The following is a 22,885-nucleotide window of genomic DNA, read 5'->3' on the forward strand; positions in this document are numbered from 1 at the left end:
TTAAACTAGAGACTGTGAAATCAAATTTCCTGCACAGAGGTCAATAAAGTATGGATCAATCAAAATTCTAGGCTAATTAAATCAAACAAAATCAGCTGACAGGATTTTTTTTTCAAGTTGGAACCAATTGGATCCAATTTTACAATCAGCAGTGATGCTTCTTCCTGTATCTCTCCCCTCGTTCACGCGCACAAACACGCGCGCGCCACGGTGTGGCGCGGCTGTTGGTTTGCTGCTGAAAGACAGCTGGATGTCAGAAACTCACCGTAATCCAAATGTCAATAATTAACTAAAACCCGAGGAATGAAAGAAGAAGGAAGAGACGCCGTGGACCAGGTAAATGCTTGTCCTCATCCTCTCCCTTTCTTAGAAACAGACAGAAAAACAGGCGGAATATTTACCCATGGGGACTCGGTGTAACTATGCTCCATTGATAAATCGCAGTTTATGGGAGGCCTCTAAATTTATGGGCCCTATAGTTGTTACAGTATTCCTGTCAACAGCCATTCAAGTCACAGGCTGCTCAATGAAATCATAGCTCGTTTTTTTTAAAGAGCGAGATTTTTTATGTTTTGTATAGTTCAATTTCATTTGGAAGTTTTAATTCATGTTTTTACACTGTAAAATATGAAAAGTTGATTTTACTTTAAAAAACTAGAAAACGGATTGCATTGAAAACTATACTATTATTAGTATACTTAATTTGTTCACTTTATATCTAATAACAATTTAATTATATTGCCTAATGGTGAAGTTGCAACTTAAATATGACAAGTTTAATTAAATAAATCTTTTTTTAAGTTTTAGCAACTCAAATAAACCAAGTTTACAGTGATGTATATAGCAAATCTATAGGCTGTTCTGCTTGTTGCAAACATGTTAACAAAGTAGAACTTGCAGATCTCCTGACTTCATCATGGGCAAAACCCTGTTTGTCATGACAACTTCAGAGTCAAACTAACTTGGTTTACTAAAGTTGCCAACACTTAGAAGGAACAAGATCATTTCATTTGTCATTTTTAAGTGTTAACAACTTCACAAAATTAAGGAAATACTTAAGTAAATATTTTCAAGTAAATTTTACAATTATAGATAAAGAGTAAACATAAATCAAGACTGATTGCCAAGATTATTTTAAGTAAGATCAACTTGTCAGGTCTTACAGTTATACCTAATAAACTACTTTTTAGATTTTTTTTTTTTTTTTTTTTTTTTAGATTTTTCGGGGCCTTGTTGCAAATGCGAGGGAAATTATTTGCTCTTAATTGTTATTGCTTGTCTTTATTTAAAGAAAGGCCCATGAATTGGCCAATAAATTCTTAACGGTGAATTTAAAACAGCAAACATAAAAAGAAAGACATGTCAAATCCCATACAGGCTCGATGAAGTAAAGAGAGGACATGTAATTCCTTGTGTCCTGGATGATTGGAGGGTCACGGGGTTGCTGGGTCCTCTTGGCCCGCGCAGATCTGATCCAGCCGGACTCGCACCTTATTAAAGGGGAGCAGATTAAAGATCAAACAGCTGCAGTCAGATCGCGTTCAGGAGGATGACGAGCCGAAAGAGACAGAAATGAGTTGTGACAAGTCCCGTGGTTCAGCGGCTCTGTCAAGTCGAGCTGCGATGCGTCAACCCGGTGATTCACCAGCACCGAGGAGGAGGACAACGAAAGAAGGAGAGACAGGGATGGGAAGGAGGGGAGAAAAAGGAGAAAGGGGTAGAAAAAGAGGAGGAGGAGGAGGAGGTAGGCTACAAAAAGGCTCCGCCGTCATTCCGTCTGTCACACAGACCACACAAGTCAGCGCAGCGTCAATATTTCAACCCCAGCGTCTGATATTATCAATACATCCATCTATTGGATTAAATCGACACCACGTGCATTTTTTTTCTTCTTTTCATCTTCTCCTGAGTTGTCTGGGGCAAGGGAGCAGATTTAATTGGTGGAAAGTTTTTAGGGAGCGAACACGAGGAGAGAAAACATCTTTATCTCTTTATTTCAGCTCCTTAATTCACCAGTGGATGAACTTGTGAGCGCGAACTTAACGGAATAAAAGGATTTGGAGAAGATGAAAAACTTTTGCAGAGGTAAGTACATCAATTTTAATACTTGTTATAGAAGCTAAAAAAAGAAAAGAAAAGAAAAACACATGGGGTCCTACTTCTTATAATTATCATTTGTACTGCTCTGATAATTATTGCAATTTTCCTCGTCGTCGATTTTGAGATATATTTCCCTGCAAATCCAATTGATATGCTAAAGTGTAAAAAAGCAGGGTGCAAAAGCTGTGTTTTTATGTTATGTTTACACACTTTCTACATATTGTCTTATAGTATGGTTTAATTATGCATGTATTTTGTAGCTTAACCTAAAGAATAAAACATCCTTTTATATTCCATTCAAACTGTCTTCGTAACCCTATGAAGAAATGCATGCAAACTTTTTAAAAATGTTTTCATCCTTTTATACAAAATTAGTTGAAATGTTATGTCAGTTCTTTGCATGGGAGGATTTATGACAAAGAAGCAAATTGGTTTGGTGGTTCATCCACAAACCTCAAAGAAATAATAGAAACAGAAAAAAATCACATTTTGAACAGACTTGTTAAGCACAGAGGCAAACTTTTATTCATTTTAGAGATTTTTGCATGTGTTTTCCAAGAAATGTAAAGGCTGTGTGAGAGGAATGTGAGATACAGAGTCCACAAAAAGAGAGAGAGGGGGTAAAAGACTGAAAGAAAGTGTGTGTGTGTGTGTGTGTGTATTAAAAAGAGAGGGAGAGGGAGGGGGGACGGCTCTTATTCACAGTGAAAAATGACAGGGGTTGAGGGGGTCAGAGGCAGCTAAAGCCCCTGTCTAGTTAGCTGTCACCGATATGAGAAAGTACATGATTCACGTTAGTCAGGGTGTGAGAGGACACACACACACACACACACACACACACACACACACACATATAAGTCCCCGTGGGACGACTGGTGCGGCTGCTGCTCCTTGTCTATGAAAGGAAGGAAAAGGAGGTGAAAGAAAAGGATGCCTGTGCGATGAAATGATGCGCTGAACAAAAGATCACCAAGTTCCTCTCTCCCTTCTTCCCTCCACTTCTCCTCCTGCCATCCTCCCTCACTCCTCCCTTTCTTCATCTCATCTAGACGGTCACACATGAGGCCTAAAAAACTTGTAGTCTCTTCAATCCTGATAAATAATAAAATAAACATGATGAGCTTCGGTTGATCTTACTTGAATTACACACAAGACAAATCTCCTATCAGAGAAGTTTTTTGGCACAACACATGTGCATTGACAGAAACACAAGAGGAAAACTTTGCTGCTCACAGTAGTCACGTCTTTGCCTCACCAGAAATAAATCAGCTTCTATTTGGGGATTACTAAAGTCTGATCTGTCTCTCAAAAGAGTAAATCAGCAGTTCCTCTGCTGTGCTCATAGGTTTCTCAGAAGTGGGACAGGTCTGAGAACAGATCAAATACACAGAGTTGAGACTGATTTGACCACTGAGACAAATTTCTGAAATGTGCAGACTCATTTATAAGCCAGTCAAGTTTTCTTTTGGATCTTGCTGTTACCTCAAGAGTGAATTATTTCACATGAATAAATGTCAGTGCAGTGGGAGAGGACAAAGAGTGTTTTAAGATCATAAATTAGGATCGGGCTGAGACAAGAGGAAGGCTTTTCCTAAGGAACTGATTTTAATAAGTATGAGAAAATAATCAAAATCTTATATTAATGATACAGTTAGGTCTGGGAGATATAGGCTAGACAAATAAGAGAACTTGTTTTAAATTTCCTTTACTCCAAGTTACCAAAAACTTAAAACAGGACAATGATTCAGCCACAACAAATTTTCCTGTAAAATTATGGTAAACTTCTGGCAGCTGTAGTTGGCAGCATTCTACCATTACTTTACATTGTCACTACCATCGTTTATTTCAACAGTATATTGCAGTTAAATTTATTACAGTATTCTACAGTAGGATTTGAGGTTTACAGTGTAATTTGGTGATTGATAAAGGCTGCATGTGGCTTCTGTCCCCAGTCAAGATTTAAAGTGTTTTGCTATACTTTTGAAAAATGGTACATAACTGTTAGAATTTGGCTGTATTTTTACAGCAATTTGTTACAGTGCAAATCTCTTTAAGACTGGAGTCTGAAAGTCCACAAGGTCCCCGTCTTACAACATCCTAACCTCCAGAGCCTCCACACCTGCCCAGACTTCAGAAATATCTACGCCATTACAATGCCGAATCACACACCGTAATACAGTTATTATTTTTCACGATGACATCCACATACTTTTCTATTTAATAATAAAATGCCAAATTTACTGATGGCAGTAGAGCCAGGTCACATGATGTGACCACCTAGACGAGGAGAGCTGAGTGCAGAACAAACTGCTGCTCCCTCTGAAACTCAGAGCAAATAAATACGCTAAGAGCTCAGCTGTTCGAGAACACACACACACGGCAGCATGCACACACACACACACACACACACACACATGCATCTCCACAGGTAGACACACACAACACGTTCGTACACATACATGCACGTTTTTTTTTCTCCAATTTAAATACACAATACCCACTTTCTCTCTCAAATACATACACACACACACACACACGGCCTGTTATTGCTGGGAGGGTTGAATTAGTGTCGGTGTGTTTCAGATAAAAGCATTAGTGTGTGTTGGACAAGTGAGCTCAAACACACCCTCCAATAGGACGAAACAAAGAGAGAGAGAGAGGAAAAAGTGAGCCTTTCACATCTTTTGATTCGCTCAGCGCCATCCTCAATTCTTCACGGTATATATATGGATGTCAGGAGGATTTGTGGATGTGGGGGGAGGCTGTGTGTGTGTTGGGGGTGAGAGGGAGTAAGGAGAGGTAGAGACAGATAAAAGTAAATAGAGAGAGAGGGACGGAGGGAGAGGGAGAGAGGAACTGGCGGTAGAGGGGTTAATGCAGTGCAGATTCCCCGATTGACAGAAGTTAGCAGCACCCAGAGGGAAAGAGAGAGGAGAGAGGAGAGGGGAATGATATAAAATGAGTCGGTCACGCTTTGAACAGTTACACATGCTGTTTACATTTTTCCCAAATTAACATGGCCCCTCGCTTCAGAAAACTCTCCCCCTCTCTCCCCTCCACCAACTCCTTTTCCTCTCCCTCCTTCCTTTCAAATCCTCTCTTCCTCCTCCTGCTCCCCTCTGTCTCGATCCTTCAAGACCCTGAAATATCTTTCCTCACTCTCCAGATCAAGATATTTAACACCACAATGTAAAAATACAGTGAAAAGTCCCTCATTCAAAACTTTACTTAAGAAAAAGTATTTTGCATCATCAGCCAAATTTAAAAGTAATCATAATGCCAGAAGAGTTGAATTATATTATTGGATTAGTGTCACTGATGGATTAATATATTAGCAGCATTTTGATGTTGTGTTGAGCAAATTATTTGTTTTAAAATGTCTGTATAACAATACATTGTTTACATGCTTGTTTTTAAAATCTCAATCTGCAAAGTAACTGTCACATGAATGTAAAAAAACAAACAAACAGGATACAGGAAATCTTGCTTGATATTTTTTTAATGCAGACACCCATGCACAAAAAGCTCTTTGTCACCAGAGATCTCCCAATGCAATATTTTCTCACTACTTGGCTCACGATACAATATAATTGCAATTTAAAATATTGTGCAATAATATTAGGATAACACAAATTGCAATTTATTAACTTTTTTTTTTTTTTACAGCAAATCAAGGAAAATGTTGTCAGTGTCTGTTTTTATCTGATAAGATAACGTTTTCAGTTTGTGTGTCTCACTTCAATCATTTTTATTGCAGCAAAATGTATCTATGGACTGAAAAAGATAAACGATTTTATTATTTGGGTACCTAAAGTCACTTAAAGTTTAATTGTATTTGCAGTAATTATCAACTCTATAAAAAAAAAATCTATACTTGTATGTATCAATACAATGCTGCTGCACAATATATCATGATAATTTACTGTCCCCTCCCCAATCTCGACAGGGGAAGTTTGGTCACTCGTTCACAGTAACAAATAAGAAAAGACACGCATGTCAACCAGCTCACAGCAAACACAGTTTCTAAGAAGACATTAATATTGCTCAGGATCCTGGCTAGCTACTGAATTAAAAGCCAATATAGTGATACAATTAATTAATCAATAAATAAAAATACCATAAGTTGTGCTCTTAAAAAATGACCAGTGAAACAGATGAAAAATCCAGTAAATCAATTAAATAAAACATTCAACAATTATCAAAGAAAAGAAAAGCGAGACCTTACCATTTGGTTGCGCACTAATACTTTTTTTTTTTAATTGATCTGCTTTTGCTTTGTTCATTTATCAATCAATTCTCTTGAATATCAGAAAACAGGGATGGACTTTCCTAAAGCCCAATCTTTGAATCACTTGTTTTGTCAACCAGAAGTCCAAAACCCAAATATATTCTGTTTATCATCAAATCAGATTAAAAAAAAAACAAAATTTAAAAAAAGCAGTAATTCCTAATCCAGAAACTGGAACTACAGAACTATATTTTTCTATTAAATGATGAAACCATTGTCAGAATGGATTTTGATTCATTTTCTGTTGTCTGACTATTAGTTTCAGTTCTATTTTCAAATAAAAAATACTACAGCGAATTGTCAGAGCTCTGTTATTTTCCCACTCCTGCTTTCCTACTTTCTCTTAAGGCAGTGACAGAGCAGAGACTTTGAAATTCAGCAACACGTTCTTGTCTGATTCTCTTTTGAGGGATTATTTAAGAGAAAACCATAAGGTGGAGTAGCCGGGGTGAGGACGGGGGGGTTTAAGAGGTAAATTAAAAGCTGAAGGTCTGAAAAAGGGGATGAAGGCAGTGAAAGACGTAGATGGAGGGAGCGAGTGGAGCCAATTAGTGAAAGGAAGAGAGGGGAATGGTAATTAGGGAGAGAAAGGAAGGAGACTTTAAACTGGAGGTTTGATGTTTCAGGAAGATTTAGGGAGAGAGGGGGACAGATGAAGCGACAACGAAATTGAAACCAAACATGGCGATAAAGTTTGGAGCGAATGGAATCCACAGATTTAAAAAAAGGGCATGGATATACTGGCTTATAAGGTGAAGAGAGAGACAGACAGTGAAGGGGAACTAAACAGGACGCTGAGTTTACGACTTGCGAGAAATAGTTTCACAGAGTTTGGGAGCATAAACAAAAATTTTATTGGATTTTTTTTTAATGTTTTTTTTTTCGCCTTTGTTTTTGGGTCATTGATGTTGTTTGGCAGCCCAAGTGTGTGTCCGGTGCCAAGAGGATCAATTTGAAATTCAGTATGAACAAACTCCAGAGGAAGGAATCTCATGGGACAAGAGATGGGAAAAGTGTGTGTTTGTGCACGTCTGTGTGTGTTTGTTTATATTTATTCAGGGTAACGTCTGTGCGTACATGGATCTCCAGTGCACAATCTGGATGCATGTGTGTGTGCACGTGTGTGTGTGTGTCTGTGTGTGTGTGTGTGTGTGTGTGTGTGTGTGTGTGTGTGTGTGCATTTGTGTGTGTTGAGTTAGTAAAAGAATGCACATTTGATTGAGTACAGACTGCACATAAATCTGGCCTTTAACTGTACACAGGCACACAACACCGACCCCGACCCTGGACTGTCAACCCCCTCCTCACCTAACGTGTGTCTCTGTCCACTTCCACTGTCTCGGTATCCTTCAAAGCAGTCTCTTGATATGTGGGTGGATTTTTTGCCCCTGGCATCCTGCGCAGGTGTGTTTATGTTTAGGCGTAAGTGTTATGACAGAATTGCCACCAGGTACAGTGCGGCAGAATAATTAAAAAACTATGCAAGAGATAAACAGCTACTCTGAGTTTGGCTCCGATGGGTCTTTTCTGTCAGCAAAGCCACAGTGAGCCTCCAGCTCCGTCTCTGACATGTAGGATACATGACAACAAGTAAGCAAGACAAGTCAGAGGACAGGTAAATGTTCTGAGAAAGAAATGCGACACTTGTGAGGTTGAAAAATGGCAACAGATAACAAAAGCAACTCCGTGTAATGACTAATCTAAGTAATCACATGTACAGTATGTAGATTTTACTAATATTGAACCATTTAAAGAGTGTGGAGAATCATTATTGATCAAGGGAGCACATATCTGCAGTGATGTAGTGGAGGGTCTACGCAGGTTTAGGGTACACCCACCTTTCTTAATGGCAGTTTACAGTATACCCACATATCAGCCAAAATGCTCTATAGGAATATAAAGGAGAGTATACCCACTTCTCCTCCTCAGTGAACACGTTGATGCACTAATGTCATCAGTTACCACACTAATATAATCTGTCATAAGATATTCTAAATTCCAGGTTAAATTGTTAGCTTTTTCTGGAGCTCTCAGCTACTGTATATCCCCATCAATGTTCATGTTCCCATTAATGTTTACATTATGTCTATTTGTCCCACCCAATAAAAGTAGCAGAGGTCTCTTTGTTCTGACAAAATTTAAGACATTGACCCCATAAAATGATGCAGAAAAGCCTCAAAGTGGTGAATTAAAATTTACCAGAATGCAAGAAATTTAGTGTTTAATGCTCCAAATTTTCTTGCAGAGGATCCCCAAACTCCCGTTTTATATGTGTCTCCCCTTCATTGTTGAAACAAAACCAATGTCCTTGCATATCAAACAGTTTTCTTTTTCAAATAGAAGTTTTAAGACGTTATCACGGCATTCCAGGACTCCAGGTTGTTGTGGATACGTGAACACGTTCATTCTCTGAAGAACACTGTAGGATGTGGTTAAAATCTCTGGGAATGTGAGAAAGTGAACCTTGAGTTTATGGTGCATTCACATCATGTTTGCAGAATGGGAAGGACAGAAAAACTTCCCAGTATTACGGCTTGTAAGAATTAACACCCCTATTATTTGAATGACCAAAATTATCTAATTTTGAGTGTGTTGGGGGTGAGTTTAACACGGACACTTCTTTCTACAATTGCACATGTAGCAGTTTGGAAATGAACCGCATCGAAGACATTGTGTTCAGAACTGCAGCCCAAATCACATCATCATATCGTAATCAGATTTCTTTCATCAAGTCTGTACAGGGGAAAAAATCACATTAAAAAAATACACATGAATCAGATTAAATCAGATTTATGATGAAGTATGTTGGATCCAACTCAAATCAAACTTTTAGAGATGCAGACTCTCAGATTGAATTTAAATCTGTCTTGACATAATGTGCATATAGCATGAAACATAGCTGGATACATCGGTCACATCTGTGCCTTGTGTTGTCTGATATTGTCCTCTGATATAGCAGAAAACACTAAATGACTGTGAGGAGCGAGAGGATGTAGCGTGCAGCATGTTATTCTGGTTCTGGAAAACACACCGCGGATGATGTTTCATCATTTTTGTTCTAAAATCAGGCTGCGACATGGCTTGATTAATTAATGGTAAATCTTGTATAAGTTTTACTACAGAACGCATGGCACGACAATAAACTGAAGTCATCCTAATCACCGCTGCACTGGAATAAACATAGTAAATAAACATATAATTTGGAGCGGATTCTTATATCGTCTACATACTGCTAATGTTTCCTTTCTGTTTAAGACCTCTTTCAAGTGGTTAGATCAATAAAGGGCAACCTCTTTTGGCACCGGAGCTCGTTTTCCCTGGACCAGACTGGAAAGATTAACTTGCACATGGTTTTCCCACAATACCAAATTCTGTTTAAGTGCTTGTTTAAAACCTCAAATGGTGGTGCATGTTGGGAAAGATGAAATACTAGTACTTTTGGATGGAAGCGGTACAGCACCCTCAGGGTTTACCAAAACACCGTCTGGAGTGTAAAAGTCAAGTGTGCAACAAGCCTCTTTTTTGTCCCTGAACACGACCTTGCGCCCCCAAATTCAACTGTGAACCCTGACCCTGTGCTGGTGTTTATTTTTGACCCATTAGGAGCTCTGAAGCGCCGGCGCCCAAACCTCATGTCGAGCTCTGTATTGCAGATGGCAGCCAGACTCCGCAGTGCCAGATCTGACTTGAGCGAACAAACCGTAGATAAAAAAAATACGATCTATTGTGAGTAATGGAGCTCCCCTGTGTGTGCATGTGTGTAGCCCTAATAGGTATGTGTGCCAAAATATGTATTCACACACACATAAGTGCACAGAGGCAGGTCATGGTCGGCCGTTCTAGGGAACCCCTGTGTTGCCGTAATGCAATCCTCCCACAGAGAATGTTCTGGTTTCAACCCTGCCCTGCGGAGTGTGCTTCCACTGCCAGGTACACAGCCTCCAGCCTGCAGCGCTCCCCTTGATGTCGGGCTATATGCCGACTGTAGTGCAGTTGCTCAATGTAATATTATATAACAACAACATAGCCCTGGGTTTGAGTTAGCTCAGTTTACCCGTACAAAAGAGCGGTTGTTTTAATCCACAGCGGAGGATGCTTTTAGACAAGGCTCAATCAAAACAACAAGAGGCTTTCATGTCTGGCAATCATCTCTGAGCATGTGGCTGCAGACAAAAGGAAACAGTTTGGAACAATTTGGGTTGATTTTTGCATGAGAGAATTTTGTCTTTCTGCGTCCTTTTTTTTTCTTTTAGTACCTGTTTATTCCTTCTGAATGCGATCCCTTTTTGCATGCTGTGTGTCCTTTTCCTTCAGGGCTGTTTACTCAGTAATGTCGTGGTGATTTCGGGGGGTTTTGATGCTAATGGAGGATGTGCTGTGGGAGGAGCCCGTGCCTTGATGAGCTCCAAATGTTCAGGAGTCGCTGAAAGATGCTTATTGCTTCTGACAGGTGATGAGGCTTTTGCGGTTGAGGAGATCGGAGGAGGCTTGGCTGACAGGGGGGTTGTCCTAGTTGACTGATTTCAAGGTGTGTGGGAGCATGTGGGAGTTGGCCCAACCACAATGTTTTAGAAAATAGACTGAGAGGTGACTTTGATGTAGCCGACAACTTGGGGTCAACAGGTAGTAGAAGAGTTACCAGCTATCAAGCAGACAGTTTTTTGACAAGCATTTCTAATCCTGCTTTAATTTCAAACTGCCAGATTCCCAATCTGTCACTCAAACTGTTACTTAAACTTTTTTCCAGTGAAATTTAGCTTGTTGGGCTATTATGAAAATATTTATCATCACAGTTACTCGTTACCATGTCATCCATTTGTAACATAATCAGGGTTATTGAAGAAATACTTCACATACAAAATGATCATTTGTATACCAGTTACTCACCCTATGTTGCCCTGAATTCATAAAGAATACTCTTTTTCTCGCATGCCCCCATAGTGACCAAAACATTTAGAAAATGAAAACATTTTGGGTTGAGTTGAAGTCATAGTAGGCCGTGTGTAACAACAGCAAAACTATATAAAAAATCTGTTTACAAACTCTCATACAACTCGTGCAGTAAAATCCAAGTTTATTCAGTCGGCTGCTCACTCAACATACGATGGTTCGTATCATACCCTACAAAGAAGCGCCCCGTGATTGGCGTTACTTCCTTAACAAGTTACATAGTTACAAAGTTACATATTGAATGCAATGCTACTGCAGTTAGGTTTAGGAAAAGAAACATGCTGAAGATGTACCTCAAAATGACTCAAAATTCACACAATTCTGAACCTCCTGAGGAAAGTCTTGTGTTTTGTGATCCACCCACACTTCCAACCTGCTACGTTACTGGACCGCTCGGGACCGCTTCCTTCTCTACTCCCATCAGCATATATGCACGTTATGCACAAATTACTGGCTCATTATCACATGGTATGTGTACAAATATTGTTGCATTACTTCTTTAGGAAAGAACAATGCAGCCTGGCTGCTTACTTCCCAAACGTGCATTTTTACTAAAACCTTACTATTCCAGATATAAGTATTATGCCCTAGGTAGAACTGCAAAAATTAGTCCAACGGTCAATCAAAAGAAAATACATCAGCAACTTTTTTGATAACCAATTAATCATTTCAGTCTTTTTCCAAACATAATGTCAAACATTTGCTGGTTCTAGCTTCTTAAATTTGAGAATTTGCTCCTTTTCTTTGTCATCTATGACAGTAAATGAACTGTGTTAAGGATTCGGACTACTGGTTGAACAAAAGGAGCAATGTGAAGATGTGGTGAGCACTGTTCACATTTTTTGTTTTGACATTTATAGAGTAATCCATTAATCCATTAATCTTGAAAATAATTGGTAGAGTAATTGATTATGAAAATAAAAGCTAGTCACAGCTCTTGCCTTGAGTGCACCTGAGCAATGTGTGCATTTGAACTCTTCCACCCTCATTCATGCATGAGACTGTTTATGCAGAGGAGAGTTTTAAATAGTAAGGTTTCAGTGAAAATGCATCAGTTTGGTAAGTACTGAGCATACAACTAGATACATGAGACTTGAATTATACTGCATGAGTTTATAAAGATATTTTTTTATACAGTTTGTACAGTGCTGTTTCTATATTTGGTCCCTGTTAACTTAAATTCATAAAGAATGTTCTGTGTTTTTGGATTTTCGTTCACTGTGGAGGCATGCAAGAAAAACTTTCCACACGAAAACTTTAACTTTAACTTTAAACATTTTAATGTAACACAGGGTGTGTAACTGATACACAAATGGTTATTTTGTGGGTGAAGTATTCCTTTAACATTACTTGTCAGTGTATTCTAGTAGTTCTTCCTGATACTTCAGATGTATGTGTAAAGGCAAGACAAAAAAATTTCAACAACATATTTATTTTTGAACCAAATAATTTCTTCTGTGACATATTTCATAGTGCTCAATGCAATTCCAATACACTCCTGTTTTAAACAGCACAGCAGACGTCACATTTTTTTGTAAAGAGTCATATAGAGTTCATAATATCATCAAGTTTCTACCCAACCCTTGTCGGGGAGTACATACCTATACATCACATGTAAGTGGTTGAGTCAGAGGAAAAAGGTGTTGACTGTTTTTGGTCAGAACTTTTTTTCTTACAATCACTAGTGTTTCAACCATTCACATTCTCATCCTGTGGGGCCCGTCATGATGGATGGATGAAAGAAAAAGAAAAAAAGAGGCATTAGAGGGAGAGTAGGAGAGCTAATCGGGGTTAATTAGTTGCTGTTATTTTGACCCGAGGCAGAAAAGAGATAAGCGTTGAGCGGAGGATAAGTGTGGGGGAGAAAGGTATGATGGGAAAGTTTGAGTGCGGTATGACAAGTTTGAGAGGAGAAAGGGATTAAATTGGTGAAGCAACGGGAGGCCCGAGGTGAGTCAGAGGAAGACGGAGAGAAAGCTGACACACGTTGTGCAATACATATTTCACACCTGTTAAACAGCAGCATGCTTTGCCCATAATTACAAACATGAATCACTGCCTACCGTCTGGGTGTCAGGAGGATGAGAGAGAGAGTGCAGAGAGGATGGAAAAGGATGACAGAGTGCAGAGACGATGACAGAAATGTGTGTCGTGCTCAAGAAAGGCTGAAAAAGCCTCTAGAGAGAGAGTAAAGGGAGAGAGTGTGAAAGTGAAAGAGACAGCAACCATGGGACGAAGAGAAGTAGACGTACATGAAGTTCCTTAATGTTGAAAACCACCTTTCAGCTCCAATTTTCTCTGTTTGAAACCAGAGACAGGGGCACTAAAAGGTTTTCAGTGTTACAGCCCCCCCCTCTCTCTCACACACACACATACAAGCACACACACACACACACACACTAAATCATTGTATACACTCTCAGCGATGTGAATTTCATCCACATATTAAGTTACGACGAGAAACATTCTCACAAACACTCACATAGTAACATAAAACACTTACACAAACACTCAGAAACCTAAACAGTCTGCAGCAAACACACAACTGATACAAACACATTAATGTTTGTGATTGTAAAGAAAGCCACATGTCTTTGTTTCGGGATATCGGTCAAGAATGAGCTGGTGTGTGTGTGTGTGTGTGTGTGTGTGTGTGTGTGTGTGTGTGTGTGTGTGTGTGTGTGTGTGTGTGTGTGTGTGTGTGTGTGTGTGTGTGTGTGTGAAAGCGGCTGTTTGCCTGACAGGCTGGTGCATTGAACATAGGAGCCATTTGTCTGACTGTCTGAAGCTATTAAGCAAGGTTTTATTTGAAGCCAGTGTAAACCTCCGACAGCCAGAAACCTCTAAAATTAGATGGGAAACGGAAAAAGCTTTATTGGCAGTGTCAGATGACCTGGCAATATGTAAACAGACAAGGCCATTGCCATAGAAACAAAGAAATAAACCAGAATATTGTAAAAATTCCTATAAACAGTGTGATGGTGTACCGATGCTTGGAAACTGTAGTTGGAGGTGTTTTTTGTCTGTTGAGCTCTCAAATCATCAAATTCATTAAAAACCAAACGTCCAAGTTAAATAATCATAAGATGTCTGAGAAAATAACGGCTGAGATAAATTTCACCACACTGTTATGACTACAAATACCTTTGCGCTGTGTTAATTATCACTTGGACACCCATGATGTGAGAAGCATCTCACACTGTCTGTCTGAGCTTTAATTGTTTTTTAAATTTCTCCACAGTTTCTCACCACCTGCTCCTCTTGCTGTTGGCTGCTGCCATGGCGGTGGCCCTGGATTCTTCACACAACCTGGCCAGTGAGAGAAGTTCGATAGAAAGCACGTACGAGCTCACCAAATACCTGGAGTATCAGCTGAAGGAAATCAAAGACATATATGTGAGTCATTTCTTGTGATTTTCTGTTTCAGTTTGCCTGTGTTAAGGCCTTTCAGCCTGTCTACTCCACTGAGTTCAAGCTGACTGATTTGTCAGGCATCATGACATGAAAGAGCGGTTTCTCGGTTAAAATAAAAAACAACCAGTGAGCACTGAGGTCGACTCAAAATCTGCACCACAGGTGTGATCACCATTGTTATACTGTTACGCCACAACCAATAAGAGGAATAACAACAATGCCGAGCGGTTTGGACAAGATAGATGCCTTTGAGGCTGTCATAAATTGACATGTCTTAGCAATATCGCCCACTGTAGAAGTTTGTTTTACTTCACTCTGCTTCACAGTTAAAAGCCCGGCAAAACAGCTGCAAAGAAATCGAACACCTCCCCCACAAAAATTGGTTTGAGTGATGTCAGACTGAGGAGGGAAACGTAGTGAAGTGAATATTCTTTTTGAAATCAGGCAGTGTTTCAGTATGAACCCAATTACAAACATTGCAGGTTCCCATTAAAGCAGGTAAAATCAATATTTGCATAACAACGAATTAATGGCAACATCAGACACTTGCAAAAGAAATGTGAATTTATCTGCTTTTCTATCCAACACTAATTTGTGAATTGGAGTTCAAGTGGTGGCACTAATTCTCCAGTCAGGTGCCATATAACACATCCACTTGGTTCTCTAAATTTTCTGTGGTTTTTGTCTGACATTTGTTTTTGCAGTTACTAATATTTGGTGGTGTTTTGTTGCTGGTTTCCATCTAATATGGCATTTATGTTTCTTGCAATAACTGAAGTCTCCTCTTCGTTTCATACATACCAGATGTTTTCATCCAACACCATTTTTTGTCTCTCCAGTGGAGCAAAATCTTTAGTGACATTTAAGTCTTGTGATTTTTTTATGTCATCATATAGTTTTATTGAAAATGTGCATGAAAACAGGTAGATGAAATTGCACCCTATGTGATCATTTGAATGGTCAACCTTGGAGAATTATTGCCCCTCTCTGCTCCGCTCTGCAGATGTTTTCAGTGAAAAATCTCTAAGAAGTAGGCTACCGACTGTCCATGACCTGCTCAGTTCCAAACAGCAGACAGAATATAGTGGAGCATTTATCTGCTGGAGATCCAGATATTTCCTTCAGGAGCTGGAGTTAGGGGTTAGAGCAAAAACAGAGCCTAAAGAAAGTTAATATTGCCAAATTAATTCAAAAAAGAAAACAAAGCCAAAATGCATAGTGTTTGCTGTAAACATCCATCAAAGTTTAGTGGCTGATTTAGTGGTTCAGCTTTGAATTACTTGTCTTGATTTGTCTTAGTTGTGCATGCAGTTTTCCTGTGTATCAAGGGATTGTTACATACATGACAGCAGCATTCAATCTCGTGTTTCTTGGCTTAGTAAACTTTACTGTAGCAATAAAGCTGTAGAAAGTCTTATAATGAATGATTGCCCAAGCTATGAAAATAAGTGATTATCCATTAAACCTTCAAATCTTTCTGATTTTTGTATATCTCCTCCAGCTGACCTACCTGGGCCCCCCATTCAACGAGAAAGACTTCTCCCCTCCTCGACCCAACAGCACGGCTCTGTCTCTGCCCAGCGCCGCCACCCGACTGGAGCTGTGGCACGGCCTTGAAAACCAAGCTCGGCTCGCCCAGAACCAAAAGGCCTACTCTGTTCTGCTGGCAGCCGTCAGGGAGTTGGCCCGCTCCACCCTCTGCCCCTCCCTCAAAACCTCGCTGTTGCACTTTTGCACCGGCCTGGACGGCCTGCTGGGCTCCATATCTGCACTGATGACCACCCTCGGTTATGCACTTCCTCCTTCATCTGCAAACATGGGAAGTAATGCCGGAGAGCTGCAGTACCCTCTGAGGGGGGTAGGAGGCGACCGACCTGCTCCGCTCATGAGCCAGAACCTCTACAGGTCCAGAGGCGGGACAAGGACGCAGTCTGGTCAGCGTAACAACCAAAGAAGAAGCGGGATGAGGGTTGTCAGAGGAGAGAGGGAGGACGGCGTCACTGAAGGCCTGGTGGAAAAAAGGAAAGGGAAAGAGGGGAGGAGGGCGGACACAACGGCAGCTGGAAGAAGGAGTGGCGGATCGAGGGAGAAGGGAAGAGGAGAAAGAGGGAGGAGAGGGAGGAGGGAAGAGCCAGAGAAATGGACAGCTAGAGAGGAAGAGAGAGCAGGAGAGGAAGCGCCAGAGCAACAAGGAGGTGAGGAGCAATGGGGGAGGAGAAGGTTGTTGAGTATCAGTGAGGATGGGGAGGAAAAGGAGAGGCAGATTGGGGTAGAGGTGTCGTACCCGGGCACAGACGGCTTCCTCTATCAACCAGATGTTCAAACCAACAATCAATACAGCTACAACCTGAACTCCCATCACACAGACACACTCAGAAAAGAAGATGAATTTATTGTAGCTTCCTCCTCTTCCTCCACTCTTCATCATCAACGTCGACCTCCTCGCTCACTCCTCTCCCCCACCCTCCAGCCTCCTCTGTCCACCCTCTCCCTGCTCTACCAGTTCGGAGCAGGTGAGGAGCACACCCTCCTCTCCCAGCCTGTCCCCCTGTCTTTACAAAGAGGCACCTCCCTCCTTTCACCTCCTCTCACTCCACTCCTTTCCTCCACCTCCTCTTCGCTGTTGTCGGTGCGGCCGACAATGAACGACTTCGCCAGGAAGGTGGAGGGGTTTTGGATATTGAGAGAGCTGCAGAGTTGGCTGTGGCGGTCGGCGAAGGACTTCAACCGCCTCAAGAAGAGACTCAGAGGCTGAGACATCGAGACAGTCGAGTGCAGTATATCGGAAATTCGACGTTTGCACAAAATCTGAGTGGAAACAGACAAAAGCACATAAACACATTCATGCTTAACACATTCATTCATACTGTACTGGAATAAGTGAATGAAGCACTATTTGGCAGGTCACCAGCAGCGCTAATGGAATATAACACACACAAAGCCAACACATTACCAGCACTGTCACCCGTCTGATGCACATAGCAGCTCATTGAGCGAGGCACACTGAGACTGGGCTGAGTTACCGGACTTCACGGCTCATAGATCAACAGAAATACCACTGTAGGTGGCTAGACACACACACACACACACACACCGCACACGAGGTCAGACCGAGTGACAGGCAGAGAAACAAACAGTGCAGCCATTGACTGAGAACTGATTCAGTGACCCCCAGATGTGTGAATCAGCAAACATTCATTTTCTCTAAATGAAGAAAATTTCTGAATGGGCAAAAGACAAAAGACGAGAAGGAAAAGGCCAGAGGGATGAAGAGGAGGAGAGGAAGAAGCAAGAAAGGGAGAGGAAGATGAGAGGAGGCATGAGTCAGGGGATGAGCACTGGAAATAAGGGGTACTGCTGAGTAATCAGAAGTCGGTTGGTCAGTTACAGTAACTCTACAACAGCGGTACACATACCGTCAAGACACACACACACTCGCACACACACACACTCCAGAGGACATTACATAGACCTACATTCATTTCCCGGAGACTTGCCCTAACCATAACCACTGACGCTAAAATTGTTTTTTTTTCTGAACTGGGGACACAACTTCTGTCATTGAGAGATCGTCCACAAGAAACTGGTCTTGAATGTAGTTTGTGTTCCTGACGGCAACTTAAGTCATACCAACACATGCACACTTACTGTGGTATTCGGTGCCTTAACGAACTCTTCACTTTTATTCTGCTTTTGATTCAGTGCTCGCTCTTTGTACCACTTTTTATTGATTTCACTCCATAGCAACAAATATTTAACACAGTCTTAAAATGCCTTAGAACAGAATGAATTGAATGAATGTTCTCTGTACAAAGAAATGGTTTGACATTTTGGGAAACACACTTAGCCTTTTTACTTTCTTGCTGAGAGTCGGATGAGAGCATCTTAACAAACATCTGTACCATCCTCATATTTTTACACTTAGTATGAAGATAAAGCCTGCAGACTGTTAGCTTAGCTGAACATGAAGACTGGAAACAAGGCGAAACAGCGAGCCTGGCTCTGTCTAAAAGTAAAAAAAATATTCAACTGCCAAATACCACCACATTAAACCATAAAAACTTTTAATGCATTAATTTTTAGTCAATTCACATTCCCATTCAAATACCTACGCTTTGTCATGCCCCTCTGTGTGTGTGATATCGACACCAAAAGAGGCCTTTGGCGTCTTTATGAGGAGCAACTGGACGGAGAATCTTAACTGCATTTTCTTCTTTCTTTCTTTCCTCCTTGAATGCCTGTCATACATCTATTAAAAATGTTTTCAATTTATAATTAATATTGTAAATTGTTTGTTAAAACAAAAAATACCCTAAGTTTAATTTTTATGGATCACTGTAACTTATAGTGATAATAGTAATTGTGTAATACTGTATACTGTGGTGTTTTCTGATACAGTTACTGTAAAGGACAACTCTTACACTGTTGTGACCCCAAAGGGGCGGTAGGGTCAAACAAAACTAGACTTAAATCCAGGAGACCACAGTTTAGTCAGTGTTGTCAGTGTTGGTTTACGCAGTTTACGTACAGTCGTTGTACACTGATGTCAGTCACATGACTTATATATGAATTTGCATCACATTACGTAACAGCGTACTTATTTTAAGTCAAAACATATCTTTTTTTCTCATCCTACGCAAATAGTTTTGTTGCCTAAACCTAACCCAGACTGTTTCATAATATTAACCACGTGTTTCAGTGTGTTTCAGCTCTGTATCACATGATGAAGGGTGCCGTGTGTGTTGCAATGAGACGCTGAGGGGTGTGGCAATGCGTTGCTATTTGACGACCTGGGAAAGGGAGCAGGTTGTAATTTTACACTTGTGGTGGGCAGGGGGATTTGAAATGTAACTCCCTCTATAATCATAAATAGTCATTTTTATATTTGTTTGTGTGTGGATTATTTTTAACATTCATATTTAGCAGACGGACATGAGGGAGATCTACTCATCCAACACTCAAAAATGTCAAACTATTCCTTTAAGTAACTTTACACTCCTAAAAACAAACATTAGACGCATTGATGTGAATTTTTTGTGCCTTTTCAAACATGAAATCAGATACTTTTTCTTTGGAGACCTACAAAAGGCTTTATTTCTTTTGCAGAATAAATCTAATGTTATGTCTTTTCAATGTGCCTTGGATGATGTGGCGAAAGGTGATAGATGATATCTGTATAATATTTATTGAACAAGATGTTTATTTATTTTTCTCCAGTGTGAATATACTGTATCGTAACTCAAGAGAGAATAAATACTAGCTTTTGTACAGAGCGTGGTGTTATTGGTCATTTGGGAGCCCATCAAGACAAAAAAATAAATGCTTATGGGATTTTTGTTTGCGATGGTTTCAGTTTTATAGGGATGGTTTCGGGTGATTGGCACAAGGGGAGAGGAGTTGTGGGTCGGGGCGTTTTCTGGAAAACAAAGGCCGGCTCACATTCGTGACAAAAAAGTAGAGCGAGAGAGAGGCGGGGTATGAGAGAGTTTTTATTTGTCTGTCCTGGTAAAAATTTACGATCTCTCATTTTTCCTTTCATCTCTCTCTTCCCACTGCATCATCCCTCCCCCCACTTTGCTTTCTTTTCTCATCACACTATCTCACGAAGCTCCTCTTCCCCCCAAAAACATCCCTCTGACCTGTGACAGTGAGGGATTTACATGAAACAGGCACAGGTACAAACACACCCCCTCATAATCCCACCAACCGCACGCCACTCTTGTTGTGTCTGTGTTTCAATGCCGCCGTTCTCCCTGTCTCTGTCACTGCCTCTGCCTCTTATCGTTTTCGCTTTTCTCTTCCGCTCCCACTCTTTTATCGCTCTCCTCACCTGTTATCTTTCCTTTCTTGTTTGGCTTTATTGCTCTTGACTACGCTTTTTTCCCACATGCTCTGCAGCTCTCTGGCTCCCTCTCCTCGCCCCGGGCCAGATATTAAAGGATCAATGAGAATCCCCTTTCCATCACCTTCGAGGTACACACCTGTGCGCAACCGCAGACACCCGCACTGACACACAAATGTGGACCATGTGCTGACAAACAAGTGCCCACATGAACCTTTAAAAGCAGCATTAGCTCAGCAGGAAGTGACTTATATGGGAGGTCAACGCTGACACATCATCACACACACTCTCACTAAGTGGGTGAAAGGGTTAACGCTGACGGAGACGTGACACATATGTATACACACACATACACACACAAGACGCTGTGTGTTTTTTACATTCAGTAAGCAATGACTGAGGGGCCGCCAGTAGTCAACAAAGGCAGCTTTGTCTGGACCGTGTGTGTGTATGCATTTATCTGTGTGTGTGTGTATTGTTTGCCCGAGTGTGGGCTTGCAAGCGCAGCACGTGTGTGAATCATTATCTCTGTGTGTCAGAACTTTGTTGGAATGAGGCTTGTCATGCATAACTATCGAACAGCCATCACTCAACATTGTCTCTCTCCTTCGCTATCCGTCTGTCTCTCTCTGTCAGCGAAGCGGAGACAAATTGCTGTAACTAATACGTAACAGGATTACCGAGTCGTATTTGTATGACTCAGCTTGCTCAGTACTTCGGTAATAACTGATACTGTGAGTGATATGGCATCGACATTATTGGGCTGTTCGGTCTATTAGGCAGCTGCAGACAGAAGGCCTGTCTGTCTGTGTGACTGGCAGGTCGTGATATATGAGAGTAATGATCTACAGAGGAGTCGATGCGCGGCCATCTTATTGAAGAGCTTTTATTTTCTTGGAGAGCACCTCATCTCCTTGCTGGCCCCTTCACTCCACACTTCATCTCCTTTTAAGGCCCAGACACACCAAACCTACATCAAAGAACAAGTAGCGATGAAGGCCAACTGTTGCGTCACCTCACACCGTCTGTGTTTTGGCCAAAAAAAGTTACACATGAACACAAAGCAAAGATGTCAACCAACGGTCAGCATGTTCTACCCCTGCAGGAAAGGAAATGACTCCATACCAGAAGGTGGTGGCAGTCTTTACTTATCATTCTAAAAGGAAAATTGGAAGACCAACAGGACATATTTAAGATGCTAGTTAGTTAGTTAGTTGGCACATTAACAACACAACTGGATGTTGAAAGAACAAATGATATTTACTGTGCGCTAATGAACAATGCATAAAAAAAACAAAACAGCTCAATGACTAAAATAATCTTACCTAAGATAAAAAGTTGTTTTTTTCATTTCATGACCTCTTAATTTTAGCTGTTTGCTTGCTTTCCTTATTTCCACCTCTCTTCTTGTGCACTGAACTGCCAGTTAGTTAATTAATTAAATTCACTGACAGGTTCTGCTGTCTCTGACGCCGTTTCAACATGCAGACTTGGCCAAAACTGACATTGGCCGAATAGTCCCAATGGTGTGGGATGCACTGCAAAAAAATAGGTCAACAGACACTTAAAGACACAATAATCCATCAATTTGATGTGTGAGGGCCTTTATCCTTTTAGAAAACAAGATGTGGGGTAATTTCTCTGTTTCTTTCCATGAAAGTCAAGTGCCTCATTTTAATATTATTGTACCATCATGTTGCATGATAGTACGATACTGGCACTAACTTCAAACTGATAGAAATTACTGGAGTACAACATTTTAGCAGCGCACTGCTATAACATTGTTGGACTCACAATGGGCAGTTCATAAATAAGTATGAATCAGTGCAGCAAAACTAGAGATATCTTTTTTATTCCACACATTCCTCTTTATCTTCAACAGTTCAGTCAGAGATTCACTTGAGGCCTTTTATGAAACGTTTGCAGCTCCAGCTGGAGCTACAAAAGGCTTTATACAACTTGTTACGCCGTAAGGACTATTCATCCTGTCTAAAAGTTGTAAAATGATAGTAAAATATTGGATTACTCACTGTACAGACACTCTTATTGGAGGCTGAAACACTTCCAAGTCTTGAATTGTCAAAAGATGACCATCCATGTTATAAAATAATACTAGACTCTTTGGTAAAACGTCAAAGGTAGAAGTCTTTGCGAATTAAAGAATTTCAGTAAAAAAACAACAATCATAAGCCAAACATTTTGTTTACACTGTTAACAATTTGCTACAGCTTAAAAAATATGCTTTGTAAACTGCTGAAAATGTAAACAATAGTCCACAGAGCTAATTTTGG

General features: G+C 40.5%; 1 protein-coding gene across 1 annotated transcript; it reads left to right on the forward strand.

Moving 5' to 3' along the window:
* The first annotated feature begins 1,620 nt into the window (after positions 1-1,620).
* clcf1 (cardiotrophin-like cytokine factor 1) lies at positions 1,621-20,025 on the forward strand. The gene is made up of 3 exons (XM_042493298.2): positions 1,621-2,085; positions 14,580-14,734; positions 16,254-20,025. The coding sequence occupies exons 1-3, from the start codon at positions 2,067-2,069 to the stop codon at positions 17,505-17,507; spliced, it is 1,428 nt and encodes a 475-aa protein (XP_042349232.2). The 5' UTR covers positions 1,621-2,066; the 3' UTR covers positions 17,508-20,025.
* Positions 20,026-22,885: the final 2,860 nt, after the last annotated feature.

The sequence above is a fragment of the Plectropomus leopardus genome, chromosome 8 (assembly GCF_026936395.1).
Source record: "Plectropomus leopardus strain MGB_pleo_1.0 chromosome 8, ASM2693639v1, whole genome shotgun sequence".
NCBI classification, from domain to species: domain Eukaryota; kingdom Metazoa; phylum Chordata; class Actinopteri; order Perciformes; family Serranidae; genus Plectropomus; species Plectropomus leopardus.